Genomic DNA, 23882 nt, shown 5'->3' with positions numbered 1-23882 from the left:
TGCATTTTCCCACCCCGCTCACCTTCCAAACCTGTATCCACTTGTCTGGGAAGATGCTGACCTATGTGTCTTTGTGCTACCTGTTTGTGACTGTGTTTTGTTTTGACTAAATCACCGAGTTTCAATATGTAATTTTCTTTTATAACTTCTGAAAGGGTTAGTGTATAATTTTCTGTGTGTGGAAATATGCGGTGTAAATGGTGCCTCCAACAAGTTTCAACATCTTACACACTATTGTCTTTCTCTCTCCTATGTGCCTGTGTGAAAATTGGACTTCTGGAGGCATTATAATAATTTTTATTAGTATCACAAGTCGGCTTACATTAACATTGCAATGAAGTTGAAAATCGCTTATTGTCACGAGTAGGCTTCAATGAAGTTACTGTGAAAATCCCCTAGTCGCCACATTCCGAGGTCCTGCAACTCTGTAATTGTAACTTGTTTTTTTAGACTTAAAGTATTAATGATGTTTCTGACAACACATGACTTCGCCTATTCTCTAAAGAAGCACTGACAGGTAACGTCCTTGGGAAACTGAAGTCTAAGAAAGTCACTTCACTTTGTTTCCATGTGCTTTGCCCATAACATATGTGTTTAGAATTACAATGGTAAGAGAATGGACAGATTTCTGCCCCTCCAAAGTTATTCAACACACATTACTGCAATCAAGTTATTAGACCGCGAGGAATAAAAACAAAGCAAAGTGGAAGGGCACCTCTTGCACCAGGAGCTTTGACTTTTCGCATTGGAAAGTAACTGTTGTGTTTACTATTGCCCGCCGTTGTCAGCCTTACCACCCAGTTGGATGTAGTGGGTTTAAGCCCTGCTAACAAAGACTTGAACATATCTAGGACCAGTAAGCCAGTGGAGTCATGAAGAAATGCTCCACTAACAAAGGCGCGACCTTTCAGTTGACAATAAACCTGCCCCCTAAAGGTGAACTATTTTGAAGAAAAGCAGGGGAATTGTCCTGGCCAATATATTATTCTCAACCAACAACAGATTGTTCATTTATTGTTGCGGGATTTTGCTATGTGCAAATTCGTGGTGGCGTCTCTCGACATTGCAAGTCGTCAAAATTGCAGTTGATTGGAAAGGCCTTTGAGGTGGCTCAAGGCGCTACATAAATGCACGTTCTTTCTTGGCTAACACAATGCCGAATCCTTGGACAAAGCATGAGCATTGCAGTAAACCCCTATGAGAAACAACGGTCACGGTGAAATCCTGTGAAAGAGCTGAGAATCACAGCTAAACTAGGAGAGCATTGAGGGTACGGCTAAACTCGGAGAGCATGGAGGGTACAGCTAAACTCGGAGAGCATGGAGGGTACAGCTAAACTCGGAGAGCATGGAGGGTGCGGCTAAACTAGGAGAGCATGGAGGGTACGGCTAAACTCGGGCAGCATGGAGGGTACGGCTAAACTCGGAGAGCATGGAGGGTGCGGCTAAACTCGGGCAGCATGGAGGGTACGGCTAAACTCGGAGAGCATGGAGGGTACGGCTAAACTCGGGCAGCATGGAGGGTACGGCTAAACTCGGAGAGCATGGAGGGTACGGCTAAACTCGGGCATCATGGAGGGTACAGCTAAACTCGGAGAGCATGGAGGGTACGGCTAAACTCGGGCAGCATGGAGGGTACGGCTAAACTCGGAGAGCATGGAGGGTACGGCTAAACTCGGGCAGCATGGAGGGTGCGGCTAAACTCGGGCAGCATGGAGGGTACGGCTAAACTCGGAGAGCATGGAGGGTACGGCTAAACTCGGGCAGCATGGAGGGTACGGCTAAACTCGGAGAGCATGGAGGATCCGGCTAAACTCGGAGAACATGGAGGGTACGGCTAAACTCGGAGAACATGGAGGGTACGGCTAAACTCGGGCAGCATGGAGGGTACGGCTACAATCGGGCACTATGGAGCGTATGGCTAAACCCGTCTATTCCTAGAGTCTATTCCCGAACCTGCAGAGGGTTTAAAGGCTGAAAGATCGTGATGGGAATACCCCATCTTTGCGGACCTCCCTCCTTTGAGCTTACTCGTCCTCATTGGTTCGAAAGTGTTCAATAAAAAGCGATACTCAACAGCAGCAGGAAATCCTTTTGGGTGAATTGACTTATCAAACGCCTTATCAAAGTTTTGAACCAAACTGAGTGATGCAGGTCCTAAATTGACTCCCCCCCCTCCCCAAACAGGTGCTGCTCCATCCAAAAATATAAAGCAACAATAGTGTGGATGCTGCAATTCCTGAAACCAAAGTATAAATATAGAGCATAGAGCAAATTTCACAGCATCGGTCAAAAGGACAGACACGCTGGCATTCATCGACATGGCAACATTTAGGGGCTAGTGGAAGTGTTTATTGAAGCATTTGCCACTCTCAGGAAGTATACATTCAACTCAGTTCTTACTACAGGTCCATTTGTTTTATATTTATATCTTTCAATTTGGAAATGACGGTGCAAATTAATAATCTACATCAAGCAACATTATTTTCACGCGTCAGCCTTGATAGTTGTCTTCACACGGCATTATGAATAGGGGTGGAGGGGTTGACTTGGGATATTTTAGTGTGCCAGCCCTGACAGTGTGATGCCATTCTGTGCCTGTGGGTCACCCACAGCATTAACCACGCAGCCAGTTTTGAAGAAGTGGAGGAAACTGCGCTCAGGAAGTCCCGCAGATGCTGCTTCATCGAGCTCAGAATAAAATTGCATTGTCACAAAAGTATCGGAAGCCTGAATCATCATCCTCTTTTTAAAAAAGAATAAACCTCTTCAGAACAAAACCGAAAGCCACCCCATCACCGTTGTTTTTTCAGCTCTCACTGGTGCGATGTGTACATGGCAGCGTTATTCTGTGTTACTTTTGTGTTGTTTTGAAATCGCCCTTTCTGAGGAGATAAACTGGAAATGTCGTTTCCCGTTAGGATTCACTGCGGGGGACGAGTTTGGCACGCTGATTTATTCTGGTGTCCGAATTTTCCACAGCTATCTCCCCATCACACTCACATTATTCACAGCGTTTTATCCGAGCCAGTTCCCTCCCTCCGAGGCCTCCGAGTTTAGCCGTACCCTCCATGCTCTCTGAGTTTAGCCGTACCCTCCATGCTCTCCGAGTTTAGCCGTACCCTCCATGCTGCCCTAGTTTAGCCGGACCCTCCATGCTGCCCGAGTTTAGCCGTACCCTCCATGCTGCCCGGGTTTAGCCATACCCTCCATGCTCTCCGTGTTTAGCCGTACCCTCCATGCTCTCCGAGTTTAGCCGTATCCTCCATGCTCTCCAAGTTTAGCCGTACCCTCCATGATGCCCGAGTTTAGCCGTACCCTCCATGCTGCCCGGGATTAGCCATACCATCCATAGTGCCCGATTTTAGCCGTACCCTCCATGCTGCCCAAGTTTAGCCGTACCCTCCATGCTGCCCGAGTTTAGCCGTACCCTCCATGTTCTCCGAGTTTAGCCGGATCCTCCATGCTCTCCGAGTTTAGCCGTACCCTCCATGCTGCCCAAGTTTAGCCGTACCCTCCATGTTCTCCGAGTTTAGCCGGATCCTCCATGCTCTCCGAGTTTAGCCGTACCCTCCATGCTGTCCGTGTTTAGCCGGACCCTCCATGCTCTCCGAGTTTAGCCATACCCGCCATGCTGCCCGAGTTTAGCCGTACCCTCCATGCTCTCCGAGTTTAGCCGGACCCTCCATGCTGCCCGAGTTTAGCCGTACCCTCCATGCTGCCCGAGTTTAGCCGTACCCTCCATGCTCTCCGAGTTTAGCCGGACCCTCCATGCTCTCCGAGTTTAGCCGGACCCTCCATGCTCTCCGAGTTTAGCAGTACCCTCCATGCTGCCCGTGTTTAGCCGGACCCTCCATGCTGCCCAAGTTTAGCCGTACCCTCTATGCTCTCCGAGTTTAGCCGTACCCTCCATGCTGCCCGTGTTTAGCCGGACCCTCCATGCTGCCCAAGTTTAGCCGTACCCACTATGCTCTCCGAGTTTAGCCGTACCCTCCATGCTGCCCGGGTTTAGCCGTACCCTCCATGCTGCCCAAGTTTAGCCGTACCCACTATGTTCTCCGAGTTTAGCCGTACCCTCTATGCTGTCCGAGTTTAGCCGTACCCTCCATGCTGCCCGAGTTTAGCCGTACCCTCCATGCTCTCCGAGTTTAGCCGTACCCTCCATGCTTCCTGAGTTTAGCCGGACCCTCCATGCTCTCCGTGTTTAGCCGTACCCTCCATGCACTCCGAGTTTAGACAAACCCTCCATGCTCTCCGAGTTTAGCCGTTCCCTCCATGCTCTCCGAGTTTAGACGTACACTCCATGCTCTCCGAGTTCAGCCGTTCCCTCCATGCTCTCCGAGTTTAGACGTACCCTCCATGCTCTCCGAGTTTAGCCGTACCCTCCATGCTATCCAAGTTTAGCTGTGCCCGCCATGCTGCCCGAGTTTAGCCGTACCCTCCATGCTCTCCGAGATTAGCCCGACCCTCCATGCTGCCCAAGTTCAGCCGTACCCTCCATGCTGCCCGAGTTTAGCCGTACCCTCCATGCTCTCCGAGTTTAGCCGTACCCTCCATGCTGCCAGAGTTTAGCCATACCCTTCATGCGGTCCGAGTTTAGCCGTACCCTCCATGCTGCCCGAGTTTAGCCGTACCCTCCATGCTCTCCGAGTTTAGCCGGAACCTCCATGCTCTCCGAGTTTATCCGTACTCTCCATAGTGCCTGAGTTTAGCCGTACCCTCCATGCCCCGACGAGTTTAGCCATACCCTCCATGCTGCCTGAGTTTAGCCGTACCTTCCATGCTCTCCGAGTTTAGCCGTACCCTCCATGCTGCCCGAGTTTAGCCGTACCCTCCATGCTCTCCGAGTTTAGCCGTATCCTCCATGATGCCTGGGTTTAGCCGTACCCTCCATGCTGCCCGAGTTTAGCCGTACCCTCCATGATGCCTGGGTTTAGCCGTACCCTCCATGCTGCCCGGGTTTAGCCATACGCTCCATAGTGCCCGATTGTAGCCGTACCCTCCATGCTGCCGAAGTTTAGCCGTACCCTCCATGCTGCCCAAGTTTAGCCGTACCCTCCATGCTCTCCGAGTTTAGCCGTACCCTCCATGCTGCCCGTGTTTAGCCGTACCCTCCATGTTCTCCGAGTTTAGCCGGATCCTCCATGCTGCCCGAGTTTAGCCATACCCTCCATGCTGCCCGAGTTTAGCCGTACCCTCCATGCTCTCCGAGTTTAGCCGTACCCTCCATGCTGCCCGTGTTTAGCCGTACCCTCCATGCTCTCCGAGTTTAGCCGTACCCTCCATGTTCTCCGAGTTTAGCCGTACCCTCCATGCTCTCCGAGTTTAGCCGTACCCTCCATGCTCTCCGAGTTTAGTCGTACCCTCCATGCTGCCCGTGTTTAGCCGGACCCTCCATGCTCTCCGAGTTTAGCCGTACCCGCCATGCTGCCCGAGTTTAGCCGTACCCGCCATGCTGCCTGAGTTTAGCCGTACCCTCCATGCTCTCCGAGTTTAGCCGTACCCTCCATGCTCTCCGAGTTTAGCCGCACCCTCCATGCTCTCCGAGTTTAGCCGGACCCTCCATGCAACCCGGGTTTACCCGTACCCTCCATGCTGCCCGAGTTTAGCCGTTATCTCCATGCTCTCCGAGTTTAGCCGTGCCCTCCATGCTGCCCGAGTTTAGCCGTTATCTCCATGCTCTCCGAGTTTACCCGTACCCTCCATGCTGCCCAAGTTTAGCCGTATCCTCTATGCTCTCCGAGTTTAGCCGTACCCTCCATGCTGCCCGTGTTTAGCCGGACCCTCCATGCTGCCCAAGTTTAGCCGTACCCTCTATGCTCTCCGAGTTTAGCCGTACCCTCCATGCTGCACGTGTTTAGCCGGACCCTCCATGCTGCCCGAGTTTAGCCGTACCCTCCATGCTGCACGTGTTTAGCCGGACCCTCCATGCTGCCCGAGTTTAGCCGTACCCTCCATGCTCTCCGAGTTTATCCGTACTCTCCATAGTGCCTGAGTTTAGCCGTACCCTCCATGCCCCGCCGAGTTTAGCCGTACCCTCCATGCTGCCCGAGTTTAGCCGTACCCTCCATGCTCTCCGAGTTTAGCCGTACCCTCCATGCTGCCCGAGTTTAGCCGTACCCTCCATGCTCTCCGTGTTTAGCCGCACCCTCCATGCTCTCCGAGTTTAGACGTACCCTCCATGCTCTCCGAGTTTAGCCGCACCCTCCATGCTCTCCGAGTTTAGACGTACCCTCCATGCTCTCCGAGTTTAGACGTACCCTCCATGCTCTCCGACTTTAGCCGTTCCCTCCATGCTTTCCAAGTTTAGCTGTGCCCTCCATGCTGCCCGAGTTTAGCCGTACCCTCCATGCTCTCCGCGTTTAGCCGTACCCTCCATGCTGCCTTAGTTTAGCCGTACCCTCCATGCTCTCCGAGTTTAGCCGTACCCTCCATGCTGTAGAGTTGAGCCGTACCCTCCATGCTGCCCGTGTTTAGCTGTACCCTCCATGCTCTCCGAGTTTAGCCGTACCATCCATGCTGCCCGAGTTTAGCCATACCCTCCATGCGGTCCGAGTTTAGCCGTACCCTCCATGCTGCCCGAGTGTAGCCGTACCCTCCATGCTCTCCGAGTTTAGCCGGACCCTCCATGCTGCCCGCGTTTATCTGGAGGGAACGGCTAAACACGGAGAGCATAGAGGGTACGGCTACACTCGGGCAGCATGGAGGGTACGGCTAAACTCGGGCAGCATGGAGGGTCCGGCTCAACTTGGGCAGCATGGAGGGTCCGGCTAAACACGGGCAGCATGGAGGGTACGGCTAAACTCGGAGAGCATGGAGGGTACGGCTAAACCCGGGCAGCATGGAGGGTCCGGCTAAACTCGGAGAGCATGGAGGGTACGGCTAAACTCGGGCAGCATGGAGGGTCCGGCTAAACTCGGAGAGCATGGAGGGTACGGCTAAACTCGGAGAGCATGGAGGGTACGGCTAAACTCGGGCAGCATGGAGGGTACGGCTAAACTCGGGCAGCATGGATGGTAACGGCTAAACTCAGGCAGCATGGAAGGTACGGCTAAACTCGGAGAGCATGGAGGGTACGGCTAAACTCGGGCAGCATGGCGGGTACGGCTAAACTCGGAGAGCATGGAGGGTACGGCTAAACTCGGGCAGCATGGAGGGTACGGCTAAACTCGGAGAGCATGGAGGGTACGGCTAAACTCAGGCACTATGGAGAGTACGGATAAACTCGGAGAGCATGGAGGTTCCGGCTAAAGTCGGAGAGCATGGAGGGTCTGGCTAAAGTCGGAGAGCATGGAGGGTACGGCTAAACTCGGACCGCATCGAGGGTACGGGTAAACTTGGGCAGCATGGAGGGTAGGGCTAAACTCGGAGAGCATGGAGGGTACGGCTAAACTCGGGCAGCATGGAGGGCACAGCTAAACTTGGAGAGCATGGAGGGTACGTCTAAACTCGGAGAGCATGGAGGGAACGGCTAAACTCGGAGAGCATGGAGGGTACGTCTAAACTCGGAGAGCATGGAGGGAACGGCTAAACTCGGAGAGCATGGAGGGTACGTCTAAACTCGGAGAGCATGGAGGGAACGGCGAAACACGGAGAGCATGGAGGGTCCGGCTAAACTCAGGAAGCATGGAGGGTACGGCTAACCTCGGAGAGCATGGAGGGTACGGCTAAACTCGGGCAGCATGGAGGGTCCGGCTAAACTCGGACAGCATAGAGGGTACGGCGAAACTCGGGCAGCATGGAGGGTACGGCTAAACTCGAAGAGCATAGTGGGTACGGCTAAACTTGGGCAGCATGGAGGGTCCGGCTAAACACGGGCAGCATGGAGGGTACGGCTAAACTCGGAGAGCATGGAGGGTCCGGCTAAACACGGGCAGCATGGAGGGTCCGGCTAAACTCGGAGAGCATGGAGGGTACGGCTAAACTTGGGCAGCATGGAGGGTACGGCTAAACTCGGGCAGCATGGAGGGTCCGGCTAAACTCGGAGAGCATGGAGGGTACGGCTAAACTCGGGCAGCATGGAGGGTCCGGCTAAACTCGGACAGCATAGAGGGTACGGCGAAACTCGGGCAGCATGGAGGGTACGGCTAAACTCGGAGAGCATAGTGGGTACGGCTAAACTTGGGCAGCATGGAGGGTCCGGCTAAACACGGGCAGCATGGAGGGTACGGCTAAACTCGGAGAGCATGGAGGGTCCGGCTAAACACGGGCAGCATGGAGGGTCCGGCTAAACTCGGAGAGCATGGAGGGTACGGCTAAACTCGGGCAGCATGGAGGGTATGGCTAAACTCGGGCAGCATGGAGGGTCCGGCTAAACTCGGAGAGCATGGAGGGTACGGCTAAACTCGGGCAGCATGGAGGGTACGGCTAAACTCGGGCAGCATGGCGGGTACGGCTAAACTCGGAGAGCATGGAGGGTACGGCTAAACACGGGCAGCATGGAGGGTACGGCTAAACTCGGAGAGCATGGAGGGTGCGGCTAAACGTGGGCAGCATGGAGGGTACGGCTAAACTCGGGCAGCATGGAGGGTACGGCTACAATCGGGCACTATGGAGCGTATGGCTAAACGCGGGCAGCATGGAGGGTACGGCTAAACCCGGGCATCATGGAGGGTACGGCTAAACTTGGGCAGCATGGAGGATACGGCTAAACTCGGAGAGCATGGAGGGTACGGCTAAACACGGGCAGCATGGAGGGTACGGCTAAACCCGGAGAGCATGGAGGGTACGGCTAAACACGGGCAGCAAGGAGGGTCCGGCTAAACTCGGGCAGCATGGCGGGTACGGCTAAACTCGGAGAGCATGGAGGGTCCGGCTAAACACGGGCAGCATGGAGGGTACGGCTAAACTCGGAGAGCATGGAGGATCCAGCTAAACTCGGAGAACATGGAGGGTACAGCTAAACTTGGGCAGCATGGAGGGTACGGCTAAACTTGGGCAGCATGGAGGGTACGGCTAAACTCGGGCAGCATGGAGGGTACGGCTAAACTTGGAGAGCATGGAGGATACGGCTAAACTCAGGCAGCATGGAGGGTATTGCTAAACTCGGGCAGCATGGAGGGTACGGCTAAACTCAGGCAGCATGGATGGTACGGCTAAACTCGGGCAGCATGGAGGGTCCGGCTAAACTCGGAGAGCATGGAGGGTACGGCTAAACACGGGCAGCATGGAGGGTACGGCTTAACTCGGGCAGCATGGAGGGTACGGCTAAACTCGGAGAGCATGGAGGGTACGGCAAAACTCAGGCAGCATGGAGGGTATGGCTAAACTCGGCGGGGCATGGAGGGTACGGCTAAACTCAGGCACTATGGAGAGTACGGATAAACTCGGAGAGCATGGAGGGTCTGGCTAAACTCGGAGAGCATGGAGGGTATGGCTAAACTCGGGCAGCATGGAGGGTACGGCTAAACTCGGAGAGCATGGAGGGTATGGCTAAACTCGGACCGCATCGAGAGTACGGGTAAACTTGGGCAGCATGGAGGGTAGGGCTAAACTCGGAGAGTATGGAGGGTACGGCTAAACTCGGGCAGAATGGAGGGCACAGCTAAACTTGGAGAGCATGGAGGGTACAGCTAAACTCAGGAAGCATGGAGGATCCGGCAAAACGCGGAGAACATGGAGGGTACGGCTAAACTTGGGCAGCATGGAGGGTACGGCTAAACTCGGGCAGCATGGAGGGTCCGGCTAAACTCGGACAGCATAGAGGGTACGGCGAAACTCGGGCAGCATGGAGGGTACGGCTAAACTCGGAGAGCATAGTGGGTACGGCTAAACTTGGGCAGCATGGAGGGTCCGGCTAAACACGGGCAGCATGGAGGGTACGGCTAAACTCGGAGAGCATGGAGGGTCCGGCTAAACTCGGAGAGCATGGAGGGTCCGGCTAAACTCGGCGAGCATGGAGGGTACGGCTAAACTCGGGCAGCATGGAGGGTACGGCTAAACTTGGGCAGCATGGAGGGTCCGGCTAAACTCGGAGAGCATGGAGGGTCCGGCTAAACTCGGCGAGCATGGAGGGTACGGCTAAACTCGGGCAGCATGGAGGGTCCGGCTAAACTCGGAGAGCATGGAGGGTACGGCTAAACTCGGGCAGCATGGAGGGTACGGCTAAACTCGGGCAGCATGGCGGGTACGGCTAAACTCGGAGAGCATGGAGGGTACGGCTAAACTCGGGCAGCATGGCGGGTACGGCTAAACTCGGAGAGCATGGAGGGTCCGGCTAAACACGGGCAGCATGGAGGGTACGGCTAAACTCGGAGTGCATGGAGGATCCGGCTAAACTCGGAGAACATGGGGGGTACGGCTAAACTTGGGCAGCATGGAGGGTACGGCTAAACTTGGGCAGCATTGGAGGGTACGGCTAAAATCGGGCACTATGGAGGGTATGGCTAAACCCGGGCAGCATGGAGGATACGGCTAAACTCGGAGAGCATGGTGGGTACGGCTAAACTCGGGCATCATGGAGGATACGGCTAAACTCGGAGAGCATGGAGGGTACGGCTAAACACGGGCAGCATGGAGGGTACGGCTAAACTCGGGCATCATGGAGGATACGGCTAAACTCGGAGAGCATGGAGGGTACGGCTAAACACGGGCAGCATGGAGGGTCCGGCTAAACACGGGCAGCATGGAGGGTATGGCTGAACTCGGGCAGCATGGAGGGTACGGCTAAACTCGGGCAGCATGGAGGGTCCGGCTAAACTCGGGCAGCATGGAGGGTACGGCTAAACTCAGAGAGCATGGAGGGTACGGCTAAACTCGGAGGCCTCGGAGGGAGGGAACTGGCTCGGATAAAACGCTGTGAATAATGTGAGTGTGATGGGGAGATGGCTGTGGAAAATTCGGACACCAGAATAAATCAGCGTGCCAAACTCGTCCCCCGCAGTGAATCCTAACGGGAAACGACATTTCCAGTTTATCTCCTCAGAAAGGGCGATTTCAAAACAACACAAAAGAAACACAGAATAACGCTGCCATGTACACATCGCACCAGTGAGAGCTGAAAAAACAACGGTGATGGGGTGGCTTTCGGTTTTGTTCTGAAGAGGTTTATTCTTTTTTAAAAAGAGGATGATGATTCAGGCTTCCGATACTTTTGTGACAATGCAATTTTATTCTGAGCTCGATGAAGCAGCATCTGCGGGACTTCCTGAGCGCAGTTTCCTCCACTTCTTCAAAACTGGCTGCGTGGTTAATGCTGCGGGTGACCCACAGGCACAGAATGGCATCACACTGTCAGGGCTGGCACACTAAAATATCCCAAGTCAACCCCTCCACCCCTATTCATAATGCCGTGTGAAGACAACTATCAAGGCTGACGCGTGAAAATAATGTTGCTTGATGTAGATTATTAATTTGCACCGTCATTTCCAAATTGAAAGATATAAATATAAAACAAATGGACCTGTAGTAAGAACTGAGTTGAATGTATACTTCCTGAGAGTGGCAAATGCTTCAATAAACACTTCCACTAGCCCCTAAATGTTGCCATGTCGATGAATGCCAGCGTGTCTGTCCTTTTGACCGATGCTGTGAAATTTGCTCTATGCTCTATATTTATACTTTGGTTTCAGGAATTGCAGCATCCACAGTATTGTTGCTTTATATTTTTAGATGGAGCAGCACCTGGTTGGGGAGGGGGGGAGTCAATTTAGGACCTGCATCACTCAGTTTGGTTCAAAACTTTGATAAGGCGTTTGATCAGTCAATTCACCCAAAAGGATTTTTTGCTGCTGATGAGTATCGCTTTTTATTGAACACTTTCGAACCAATGAGGACGAGTAAGCTCAAAGGAGGGAGGTCCGCAAAAATGGGGATTTCCCATCACGATCTTTGAGCCTTTAAACCCTCTGCAGGTTCGGGAATAGAATCCAGCATCCGCCCGCCTGTGCAGCACATCAAAGAGCTAGATGGAGCTCAGCAAAGCGGTGAGTAGTAAACTGGACGGAATACAGAATGATGGACAGGGCAGAGATTGCATTACAGCTGAATGGAGGGAATATAGGGGGGATTACTACTAAAATAGTGAAGACCTCGGCGTGATTATCGTAGAGTTTAGGCGGGAGTGCTTCACTGTTTCACCATGTGTAAGTCAAACAATGAAGTTGGGATCGGGACAAGCAGGTGCTGAAATTGACAGGAAAGTGACCGGCACCAATCATAATTTATTTGTGAATGGTACATTGGTTTGGTTCTCGCAAGGCAGAAACCTATTTTATTTTCAATTAATTTTTTTAATGTTCCGATATTACAATAGTCACTACACTTCCAAAAACACTCTAATGACTGTACAACACTTTGAAACGCTGGTGGTCCTGAAAAGCGCTATATAAATGCAATACTTTAACTTTTTTTTGTCTTCCTCATTCTATTTATGTAGCAGGTTTTTGAATTGAGATGTCCCCCTCTTGTCTGCTGAGTTGTCATCTGTTATCAGAGATTCAGGCTGGAGTGGTGGTTACTGCTAGAACTATTTAAGAATAATTAGATGCTATATTAGCAAAGTGACTGGGGGGGGGGGGGGGGGGGGGGAACGGAGTGGACCTTGGTAGGGTGCTCTTTCAGAGGTTCAGTACAGACTCGATGGGCCGAATGACCTCCTTCTGCACTGTAGGGATTCTATGATACTCTAGAAACCGAATATATATATTTTAAATTTAGAGTACCCAATTATTCTTCCCATTAAGGGCAATTTAGCATGGCAAATCCACTTACCCTGCACATCTTTGGGTTGTGGGGGTAAGACTTACACAGATGCAGGGAGAATGTGCAAACTCCACACGTAATGAAAACAAATATGTTGTAAGACATTTGTTTTAATTGAAAATGATCTTGCTTTCTCAAAGGTTACTTCAGTTCATGTATTGTTTTCTGAGGTGATTGGGCTCAGGATTAGCTCCCAGAATGGTCAGAAGTGTTGGTGTTCATTGCAGATGACGGAGCTTTTCCAGCAAGCGGCCTATAGTTCAGTAAAGTGGCTGCAGAGGGAAAGAACATATTGGCCCCAATCTTCTGATGTCCAAAATAGCAAAATCTGGACTGAAGTTGGGAGATGTCTATCATGACCCATAGAAGTCCTGACACACAGACACTTAATTTAATTGTCTGGGAAGCTTAAACCTCTGAAAAGCTGATTTCCTCTCCCAGGACCCTCACAAACGTGTCCAAAACTAAGCTCAGGACAGACACTTGGACTAGATGTGTGGGACTTGCCTTTATACTTACCCTGGAAATGTTACACTGGTTAAAACCTGGTCTAACTCTGTGATCAGCCAGACTAACTGAACTGAGGAGCATAACCGACCCTCAAATCAAACGTCAGACCTGAATACCCTGATTAGACCACCACCCTGACTTGACCAAGCTCCCTCAACCCAACGACCCCTCCCGACAAGATCCAACTTCCTTCCTGACCCATTCACCCCCTTGATTATGCCCCCAAACTGACTAACACCCTGAACTGACCAGCTCCAAACTTACTACCCACAACCTGACCCATCCTGAGATAATCCGACTCCCTTCCCCCCCCCCCCCCCCCCCCCTCCCTAAACCTGACCCTCTGACCCTTTGGAAGCACAACTCCCTACAGTCCATTTTCTTTTCCATACCCTCAACTCATTGAGGAAATGTTCTGTGTTGCACCTCTGATGGGGAGCTTCATCTGCCACCATAGATATTGGGAAATTAATGATGCATGCAGTAAACAGGCATCTAAACTCAGAATCTCAACATTTAGTTTTGTAATAATTATCTAAATGATTATCATGCAATTAACATAAAAATCCACTTACAAAAGACAAACAGATATATTTGTCTAAATATTTTTCAAACACCAGGCAAGCTAAATTCTCAAAGTCTTACCTGATATAATCATAGAATTTATCATAGAATTTACAGTGCAGAAGGAGGCCATTCAGCCCATCGAGTCTCCACCGGCTCTTGGAAAGAGCACCCTAACCAAGGTCAACACCTCCCCCTATCCCAATAACTCAGTAACCCCACCCAACACTAAGGGCAATTTTGGACACTAAGGGCAATTTATCATGTCCAATACACCTAACCTGCACATCTTTGGACTGTGGGAGGTAACCGGAGCACCCGGAGGAAACCCATGCACACACGGGGAGGATGTGCAGACTCCGCACAGACAGTGACCAAAGCCAGAATCGAACCTGGGATCCTGGAGCTGTGAAGCCATTGTGCTATCCACAATGCTACCGTGCTGCCCAGTAAATGCTTCCCATTTACTATGAAATAGTCTTTAAAACCAGGATTTGATTTGAAAAATCACTTTTTTAAATAAAATATTTAAAATATTATACATATTTTATAGTATTATAAAATACTATAGGCCGGTGAGCCTAACGTCTGTGGTGGGTAAAGTCTTGGAGAGGATTATAAAAGATACGATTTAGAATCATCTAGATAGGAATAATATGATTAGGGATAGTCAGCATGGTTTTGTGAAGGGTAGGTCATGCCTCACAAACCTTATCGAGTTCTTTGAGAAGGTGACTGAACAGGTAGACGAGGGTAGAGCAGTTGATGTGGTGTATATGGATTTCAGTAAAGCGTTTGATAAGGTTCCCCACAGTCGGCTATTGCAGAAAATACAGAGGCTGGGGATTGAGGGTGATTTAGAGATGTGGATCAGAAATTGGCTATTTGAAAGAAGACAGAGAGTGGTAGTTGATGGCAAATGTTCAGAATGGAGTTCAGTTACGAGTGGCGTACCACAAGGATCTGTTCTGGGGCCGTTGCTGTTTGTCATTTTTATAAATGACCTAGAGGAGGGCGCAGAAGGATGGGTAAGTAAATTTGCAGACGACACTAAAGTCGGTGGAGTTGTAGACAGTGCGGAAGGATGTTGCAGGTTACAGAGGGACATAGATAAGCTGCAGAGCTGGGCTGAGAGGTGGCAAATGGAGTTTAATGTGGAGAAGTGTGAGGTGATTCACTTTGGAAAGAATAACAGGAATGCGGAATATTTGGCTAATGGTAAAATTCTTGGTAGTGTGGATGAGCAGAGGGATCTCGGTGTCCATGTACATAGATCCCTGAAAGTTGCCACCCAGGTTGATAGGGTTGTGAAGAAGGCCTATGGTGTGTTGGCCTTTATTGGTAGAGGGATTGAGTTCCGGAGCCATGAGGTCATGTTGCAGTTGTACAAAACTCTAGTACGGCCGCATTTGGAGTATTGCGTACAGTTCTGGTCGCCTCATTATAGGAAGGACGTGGAAGCTTTGGAACGGGTGCAGAGGAGATTTACCAGGATGTTGCCTGGTATGGAGGGAAAATCTTATGAGGAAAGGCTGATGGACTTGAGGTTGTTTTCGTTAGAGAGAAGAAGGTTAAGAGGTGACTTAATAGAGGCATACAAACTGATCAGAGGGTTAGATAGGATGGACAGCGAGAGCCTTCTCCCGCGGATGGAGGTGGCTAGCGCGAGGGGACATAGCCTTAAATTGAGGGGTAATAGACATAGGACAGAGGTCAGAGGTGGGTTTTTTACGCAAAGAGTGGTGAGGCCGTGGAATGCCCTACGTGCAACAGTAGTGAACTCGCCAACATTGAGGGCATTTAAAAGTTTATTGGATAAGCATATGGATGATAAGGGCATAGTGTAGGTTAGATAGCCTTTAGTTTTTTTTCCATGTCGGTGCAACATCGAGGGCCGAAGGGCCTGTACTGCACTGTATCGTTCTATGTTCTATGTTCTATGTTCTTATTAACATTTTATGAATGATGGTATGTGGGACTTCTTTTTATGTAACTCACATGTCAGGATTAACTCAGCCATCAATCAATCTACCCTGACGTTGAGGAATTGCTTGCTGAATTCAATACTTCCCCATAACAGTATGACTGAGACCAGCTACTCTATTTGCAGGGTGTGAGAAACAGAAACTGCACGCTATTAACTCTGGAGTGCTGCATTGCAGGGACTCAAGATGTCAGGTCACTATACTTTAAAGAAATCCTTCTGTTCATCCACCCACTGTGGAGGGAAAAAAACTTTCATTATGGCAATATAGGTTCAGCCAGCAAATATCTCCACTCACTGGAAGAGGATTAGTTTCCTTTTTATTCTCCAATGTTAACAGAAAACTGCCTGTCACTAAATAATATAGGAGAAGACAATTAAATAACATAGTTTCTTTCAATATAATTGAATCTGTAGTAGGATATATCCCACCCTTACTTTATTTATTTTAAACTGTTGGCAGTCTACAATTTTCTGTAGATGAGTCAGGCGGTCATCGTTGAAGCTCTTCACCATTGCCCTCTTCCCCCTCCCAAGACAGACATGTCATTTTAGTTTGGTGAGCCGGAGTACTAATCTGTCATAGTTTTAAATGTAGGGCTGCATTGATTGTCCAAAGAGATACTGCCTCTATAATTGAAGTTAACCTTTCTTTCTCCCTAGTCATTGCTCAGCTTGGCTTTTGCCTTTATTATTTATGAAAGTACAGAGAAATGCCTGGCATCAGTACCTACCTTTCAATATGAAGGCCGAACCTGCAGCCGCTGCCCTCCAGGACAATATATGAAGGGGCATTGTACAAATGACCATGACACCATCTGTGCACCGTGCTCAGCGAATCATTATACTCAATTTTGGAATTACCTACAAAAATGCCAATACTGCAATAACTTCTGCAAAGAAAGTCAATACATTAAGCATGAATGTAATGCGACTCACAACAGAGTGTGCACATGCAAAGATGGATTCTTCTGGAAATATGAATTTTGTATGAAGCAGAAAGAATGTCTCCCTGGATATGGAGTGAAAAATGCAGGTACCATCATGTGCTTTTTTTGTAATTTACCGAGTTTAAATGTACATCTTTGTTTGTATTTACAAAATTGAAAACTATTACAGAATTTAGCTCACAGAAAAGTGCCTTTCAGTCCAACTGGTCTGTGTTAGTGTTTATGTTCCATACGAGTGTCCTCACACCATACTTTATCTAACACTATCTGTATATTCTTCTGTTCCTTTCTCCCTTATGTATTCATATACCTTCCCCTAAAGCTATCTATTCTATAAACCTCAATCATGCCACGTGGTAACAACTTCCATATTCTAACCACTCTTTGTGTAAAGAAGTTTCTCCCAAATGTTTTATTGGATTTTTTAAGGGCTATCTTCTACTTATGGCCTCTCATTTTGGCCTCCACTTCAAGTGAAAGTATCTTTATCATATCCACCTTAGCAAATCTATTTCAAAACTTCCATTCTGACACCCCTCAACTTTCTCTTTCAAAAAACCCCAGCCTGTCCAGTCATTTCTGATACTTATGACATATCAGTTCTGGTATTGGGCACAATTCAGCAGACTCAAGTTAAAGTCCACTGAACAGCGCGTTTAGCAGGGTGTTTATGTGCCAAGAAATATTTCTGTATTCAACGGCACTTTGCCATTGTTTTTGGTCTCAGGGAGATTCTCTCTGCCGAGGCCGCACTTAGAGGGATTTCCTGTCAGCAGGAAAGGCTCCTCACAGATCGGGTGTCCCATTTTGAGCGGCAGCTTCGATCTTTCTCCCCACGTTTTCGGGTCCCTCCTTTGGGTTTTTATCCCCCCCCCCTCAATAAATCTCACCACCCCAACCTCAGGAAGGCCCCCAGGAACCCCCACCTCTAAATGGAAAGGCCCCACCGGGCCCGAATCCTGGCAGTGCCAACATTGGATTGGACTGGATTTGTTTATTGTCACGTGTACCGAGGTGCAGTGAAAAGTATTTTTCTGTGAGCAACTAAAACAGATCATTTAGTACATGAAAATAAAATAAAAAGAAAATACATACATGGCAGCTGGGCACACTGACACTGCCATCCTGGCACCATGCCATGTGCCAGGAGCACACCAGGGTACCACCATGTAACCCAGCGAGGGAGAGATCCAGATCGCACTGGGTGGAAGGAGTCGGGTGTCTCCCATGAGGTTCTGCGCCCGGCGCAGAGCCCGATTTGAGGCTCGTGAACGATTCGCCCATTACGGCCTGATCCAAAACGGGCACGACAGGGTTGCTGAATCGCACTCATTGTCTTTGCACATCTTGTTTGCCTAACTTATCTTACACACTTGGAGCATGTGATCACTCATAAATGAACATTTCTGATCCTCCTTGTTTTAGTAGACCTGAGTGCATAATAATGCTTTGAATGCATTCTACTTCCAAAATGAAGACAAACGTCTAGTAGTTTTATTGAATTTATAACACTTGATTCATTCCAAAATAATTTTTTTCCTCCTTTATGTTATTCAACTTTTTGTGTTTTTTTTATTTTTGTGTGTACTTCTTGAAGTAGAATTCACTTAACTGCTTTTGTTAATCAGGCACACCATACGCAGACACAGTTTGTGGGAAATGTGCTCGGGGCTTCTTCTCTTCAGTGAGTTCTACCACTGCGGCATGTAAGAAACACACAAACTGCACCGAACTGGGCCTCAAGCTGGATATCCTTGGCACTGTGTGGCATGATAATTTGTGCAGCCCCTGCCAGCCCCATGGCGCTAGAGGTATTTCAACAACAAAAAAATATTTACATGTGTAATTGAATGAAACATGTGCAACAGTTAAATTGTACCCCTCCAGGCTAACCAGCAAGCTTTGTAATTGTAGTTCAGGATGAAACATTTTTTACGTTCATGTAATACACCCTTGTAACTAGATAGTCAAGACTACGATAGTTTGTTGGAAAGGGAGGAACAAAACATTGCCTCATTTTGTCTGAATATTTATTGGTGCATTATTCAAAGATCTCCACATTAAATGACACAGAAGTGGAAACAAATCTGCACATTGTATTGAGTTGCTAATATAAATAACTATAGGCAGAATGCACATCTGCTCTGTGTACCAAGGTGACCCTGTTCTTTTGTGAAAGCCGCAAACATGTGTTTAAACAGAAAGCAAGCCAACTTGCTTACTTCATTGTCTTATTGTAATGAAAATTTGACTTTGGGAAAATTTACCTTGGTTTTTCTTCTGATGGGAAAGCACGTAGGCCCTCCAATCATTGTCATTCAGAAAAGTAGAAGGACTGAGTTAGTGTAAGATCTGTATTCTGCTGATATGGAGGAACGTATTCATTTTGTTGTAGGTTAAAATATGGCGGCCACATGTACGGTCCTACTGATCTACATTTTCAGGATGACACCCAGACCTTATATCATGCTCAGGTGTTTAGATTGGCCTGCTGAATCTGTAATACCACAATTGTACTTACACTAATGAAATTAAATGAATGAAAATCGCTTATTGGCACAAGTAGGCTTCAAATGAAGTTACTATGAAAATCCCCTGTGAAAACACTAACAGACATGTACCAGCACTGACCCTCACCAATATTTTTTTCTGAGCATTAGTTTGCCAAATCTATAAATATCATGGGGCAAATTTTCCTCTGAGCCTCTTTTCAGTGCAATGAGACCAGCGTGTGCCTGCATTGAAAGGCTCAAGGATCAATGGAAATTGGCCCTTAAGCCTCATCAACAAATTCAGCAGAAGCTATCGGCACTGACCATTCCTTGGCAGGCAGGGGGTGCATGGTAGTACAGTGGTTAGCACTGTTGCTTCACAGTTCCAGGGTCCCAGGTTCGATTCCTGGCTTGGGTCACTGTCTGTGCAGAGTCTGCATGTTTTCCCCGTGTCTGCCTGGGTTTCCTCCAGGTGCTATTGTTTCCTCCCACAGTCCAAAGATGTGCAGGTAAGATGGGATTGACCATGCTAAATTGCCCATAGTGTCTAAAAAACGTTAGATGGCATTACTGGGTTACGGGGACAGGGAGGAGGTGTGGGCTTAGGTAGGGTGCTCTTTCCAAGGGCCGGTGCAGACTCGATAGACAGAATGGCCTCCTTCTGCACTGCAAATTCTATGAACTATTGTCCTAATGAGGAGATAAATGTGAGGCTGCCCACTTTGTTAGTCACAGCCTTTATGTTAGACTGGGAGGAGGGAAAGATACAGGGGGGTGAGGTCCAAGTGTGACTCCTGTGGAGTTGAAAGAGGACTTCTGCTGGTGTGCTGCACCTTTACTTCTCCTAACTTGCTTCTGGTCCATTGGAGAATTCCACAGCCCACATCAATGGTAATTTCAGCAAAAGGCCCTTCAACAGGCATGAAATGCATGATTGAAAAGGCCCGGTACCTGGAATAAGCTTCCACCTAAAAAGGGACCCAATTAATTTTTTTGTGGGCCTAATTCCTATGTAGATTGGGCAAGGGCAACCCCACTGCAAAATCGATAAGCATTGAACAACGCAGGTTGCACGCAGTATAGCAGCCAATAGCTGTCATACTCCTGGGACTTAACGGCAATTTATAGGAAACATCATGGACTGGATTCCCCAGGCGGGAAGCTCCATTTTGATGACAGCCCGGGGGTTCACGATGGCGTGGGGCAGCCCCACAATGGGAAAACCCATTGACCAGCCGGTGTAACGGAGCGCCTCGCCGGCGGGGTGAAACAGAAATGTGGCACGGCAGGGTTGAGAATCCAGCCCCATGTTGCTTCACCTTGTGCTGTAACATTCCAACTGCCTCTTGCAATGCAGTGCATTCCTCTTTCTAAACTGCAGCCAGGCAATTTGGTGCAAAGACTACTTTTACTTTCATCACTCAAACAGCTTTCTTTTTAAGCTATTTAAGGTCCTTAGCTGCTTAGCTATTAATTCAGAAATGAAAGACTGTTGAAAATCACCTCCCCCATGTTTCCTGTGACTTTAAAGCAGCCATGGCCTGCATCGATATTTGTGATTCATTCCTGACCATCCATTACTCTCCATGTAACCTATAGCATAGCCTTCCAACATGAGCACTTTGACAAAAAATGCCCTAGTTAACTGAGAATCAGAACGCGAGAGTTATGACACGGCATGATGGCAATGCAAAACTGATTTTGTAACTTTGTAACAGCCTGCTAACCAGCTATTATTCTTAACATTTCTGAGAAATGATTCCATCTAAGCTTTGAATTGAAATCAAATCTAAATGAAAATTGACTTCATTTTATGTTTCAGAGGGGTTTACAGAGTGTGAACAGGCACTTTTTAACTTTGTGGCACGGCAAAAAATCGACGAACGGAAAGTGTTCAGTCTTGGGAAGGCACTCCTCAATGAGACCAGAAGAAACATGCGGCAAACATGGAATGACGAGCAAGAGCATCAACAGGTTATGCTTTTCCTTGACAAATGGAAGAAACAGCAGGGTGAAAACGTAACCGCAGAAGATTTAGTAAAAATTCTGAGGGCTGCCAAACTTAATAAAGTTGCAAGGAAAGTGTCAAAAAAGTTCCTCAAAGATAAGGTCAATGCACAGCAGGCAAATTGTGCACTTTCAGTAAGTTAGTGGGCAGTAATGCTTTGAAAGTAGCGGAATGCGGCTCCGGTAAATTTAGTTTTGTCATAACTAAAGAATACTCGTTAAAACCAAACCAGTGTTCATAACTTTTCATTGCCAGTCAAGCATTATTGTATAATTAATTATCACAGTGTGTTCTCACTAAAGTTCCTGTTACATTCTTCATCGCAATGCCTCACCCACCAATTGGCATTCATTTCTCCTGGAGTATAAATTCTTGTGAGTGTTTGAAATTGGGCCTTTGTCTTGGGAGCAAGACAAAGAATCGTCAGTCACAAGTCTCTCTTTTTAGTAATAGCTAAGCTATTGTTAGCACATTTGTATAGGAACTTAACAAAGTTTCCACTGTAGTGACAATGAAGCAGCCATATTAGAATATATTTTTGTTTGGTATTATGGAACTTGACAATTGCTGAAAAAAGAATTTGAATTTGAACAAAGCAGGGCAGTTAACTGTTCTATGCTGCAGCCATGGCAACGCCTCCACCAAACCCAGTCCACTTGCCAACCTATCAGCACTCTCTTCTCATGCAGTATAAATTGCGGTTCTCCAGAATACAGGAAAGCAAGATGGCGCTGGAGCATGGCAACTCTGCGAGCTCTCTCATACCGATCCTCTTCCTACATCTCTTATATGTTTCTTTTCATGTACGGAATGATCTGTCTGGACTGTACGCAGAATAATACTTTTCACTGAACCTCGGTACATGTGACAATAAAACAAATCCAAATCCAAATTACTGTTGTTATTTTTGCGAGCTATCTTAATGTGCGCAAGTTGAAAAACTTGGATAGCATGTCTCTTTCTCTCCAATTTACTTTCATTGTTTGATGGCACAAGCTTGTCCAATACTATTTCACCATCTACATTTTACAATATTAAGGAATGTTTCTCAATTTTATGGTTTTATTCAGAATCCATTTTAAATATGTTTTTTAAACTTTAAATTGTTTAGTATGCCTTGCTGTCCAAATCCTGGTGTATTCATGAGTGTTGCTTCTCCTGTTTGTTACTAGTGTCATATTTACTTTATTATTCTGATGTGCATAATCTTTACGTTTCAATACAGTAGCTGGATTTGACCATTCAATTCACAAATAACTCTGGCAGGGTGCCACAGTGGTTAGCACTGCTGCCTCACAGCGGCTGGTACACGGGTTTGATTCCAAACCTGGATGGCTGTGTGGAGTTTGCACTTTCTCCCCGTGTCTGCATGAGTTTCCTCCCACAGTCCAAAGATTAGGTGGATTGGCCATGATCAATGCGCAGGATTATGGGGCGGGAGAGTGGGTCTCGGTAGTGTGTTAACATAGAACATAGAACAGTACAGCACAGAACAGGCCCTTCGGCCCTCGATGTTGTGCCGAGCAATGATCACCCTACTTAACCCACGTAACCCGTATACCCGTAACCCAACAATCCCCCCATTAACCTTACACTACGGGCAATTTAGCGCGGCCAATCCACCTAACCCGCACATCTTTGGACTGTGGGAGGAAACCGGAGCACCCGGAGGAAACCCACGCACACACGGGGAGGACGTGCAGACTCCACACAGACAGTGACCCAGCCGGGAATCGAACCTGGGACCCTGGAGCTGTGAAGCATTGATGCTAACCACCATGCTACCGTGAGGCCCCGTTCTTTCGATAGGTCAGTGCAGACTCGATGGGCGAATGCCCTCCTTCTGCACTGTAGGGATTCTATATTTAACTCAAAGGAGCAATTGACCAGACGTGTATTTTTAACCCTTGCCAGTATAGTTCAACTGATTATTTTACTGCTTTCTTGAGAACAGAGTGCAGAAGACAACATTGGTGCAGGGGTGAGAGGAAATGAATCTAAGTGCTAGTGGGACATTGATTCACTAGCTGCATGTGTGCAATATAAATCCAAGCTATTGATATGGAGGCCATTTTACAAAGCAACTGCAGGCAATCCTCGACTTTTTGACGTTCCAGTTATGAAGAACGGCACTTCCAAGATTTGTAAATTGATACCCAATTTCGACTTTACAACACCAGACCAGCATCTTCATATGTGCGCCAGATGTTCTGCACTGTCCACCTGCATGACTGGTTAGATCAAACTGCCTTTATTAGGACAGAAATGAGTGTTATATTCTGATAAATTGTTTTGGCACAACCATCATGATTTTAATGCATTTATATGTTTGCTTATGTTGTATTTAATATACACTCAGACTCACAGCTGTTCAAGGTTATACAGGTATCTGACAGTGATCTAAAGACAGAAAATGCTGGAAAAACTCAGCAGGTCTGGCAGCATCTGTGGAGAGAGAAACAGAGTTAGTGGGTGGAAGCCCAAAGATGTGCAGGTTAGGTGGATTGACCATGCTAAATTGCCCCTTAGTGTCCAAAGATGTGCAGATTGAATGGGGTTATGGGGATAGGGTAGTGAAGTAGGCCTAGGTAGGGTGCTTTTCCAGAGGGTCCGTGCAAGATTCAATAGGCCAAAAGGATTTATTCTGCGTTGTAGAAATTCTATGGGAATTTT

At 48.2% G+C, this 23882-nt stretch overlaps 1 protein-coding gene across 1 annotated transcript; it reads left to right on the top strand.

Moving 5' to 3' along the window:
• The first annotated feature begins 11805 nt into the window (after nucleotides 1–11805).
• On the top strand, nucleotides 11806–22101 carry LOC119972679 (tumor necrosis factor receptor superfamily member 11B-like). Its single transcript, XM_038809782.1, has 4 exons — nucleotides 11806–11923; nucleotides 16423–16795; nucleotides 18338–18520; nucleotides 21024–22101. The coding sequence occupies exons 1-4, from the start codon at nucleotides 11906–11908 to the stop codon at nucleotides 21350–21352; spliced, it is 903 nt and encodes a 300-aa protein (XP_038665710.1). The 5' UTR covers nucleotides 11806–11905; the 3' UTR covers nucleotides 21353–22101.
• The last annotated feature ends 1781 nt before the right edge of the window (nucleotides 22102–23882 follow it).

The sequence above is a fragment of the Scyliorhinus canicula genome, chromosome 10, assembly GCF_902713615.1.
Source record: "Scyliorhinus canicula chromosome 10, sScyCan1.1, whole genome shotgun sequence".
NCBI classification, from domain to species: Eukaryota; Metazoa; Chordata; class Chondrichthyes; order Carcharhiniformes; family Scyliorhinidae; genus Scyliorhinus; species Scyliorhinus canicula.
Note: the sequence above shows the minus strand (reverse complement) of the source record. Positions and strands in the feature narration are given on the sequence as shown.

Excerpts from the sequence above, each read along its gene's own strand:
- LOC119972679 (XM_038809782.1), top strand. Across the intron at positions 16,796-18,337 it reads ATATGGAGTGAAAAATGCAG|GCACACCATACGCAGACACA; the intron begins GTACCATCATGT and ends TTTGTTAATCAG. Across the intron at positions 18,521-21,023 it reads CCAGCCCCATGGCGCTAGAG|AGGGGTTTACAGAGTGTGAA; the intron begins GTATTTCAACAA and ends TTTATGTTTCAG.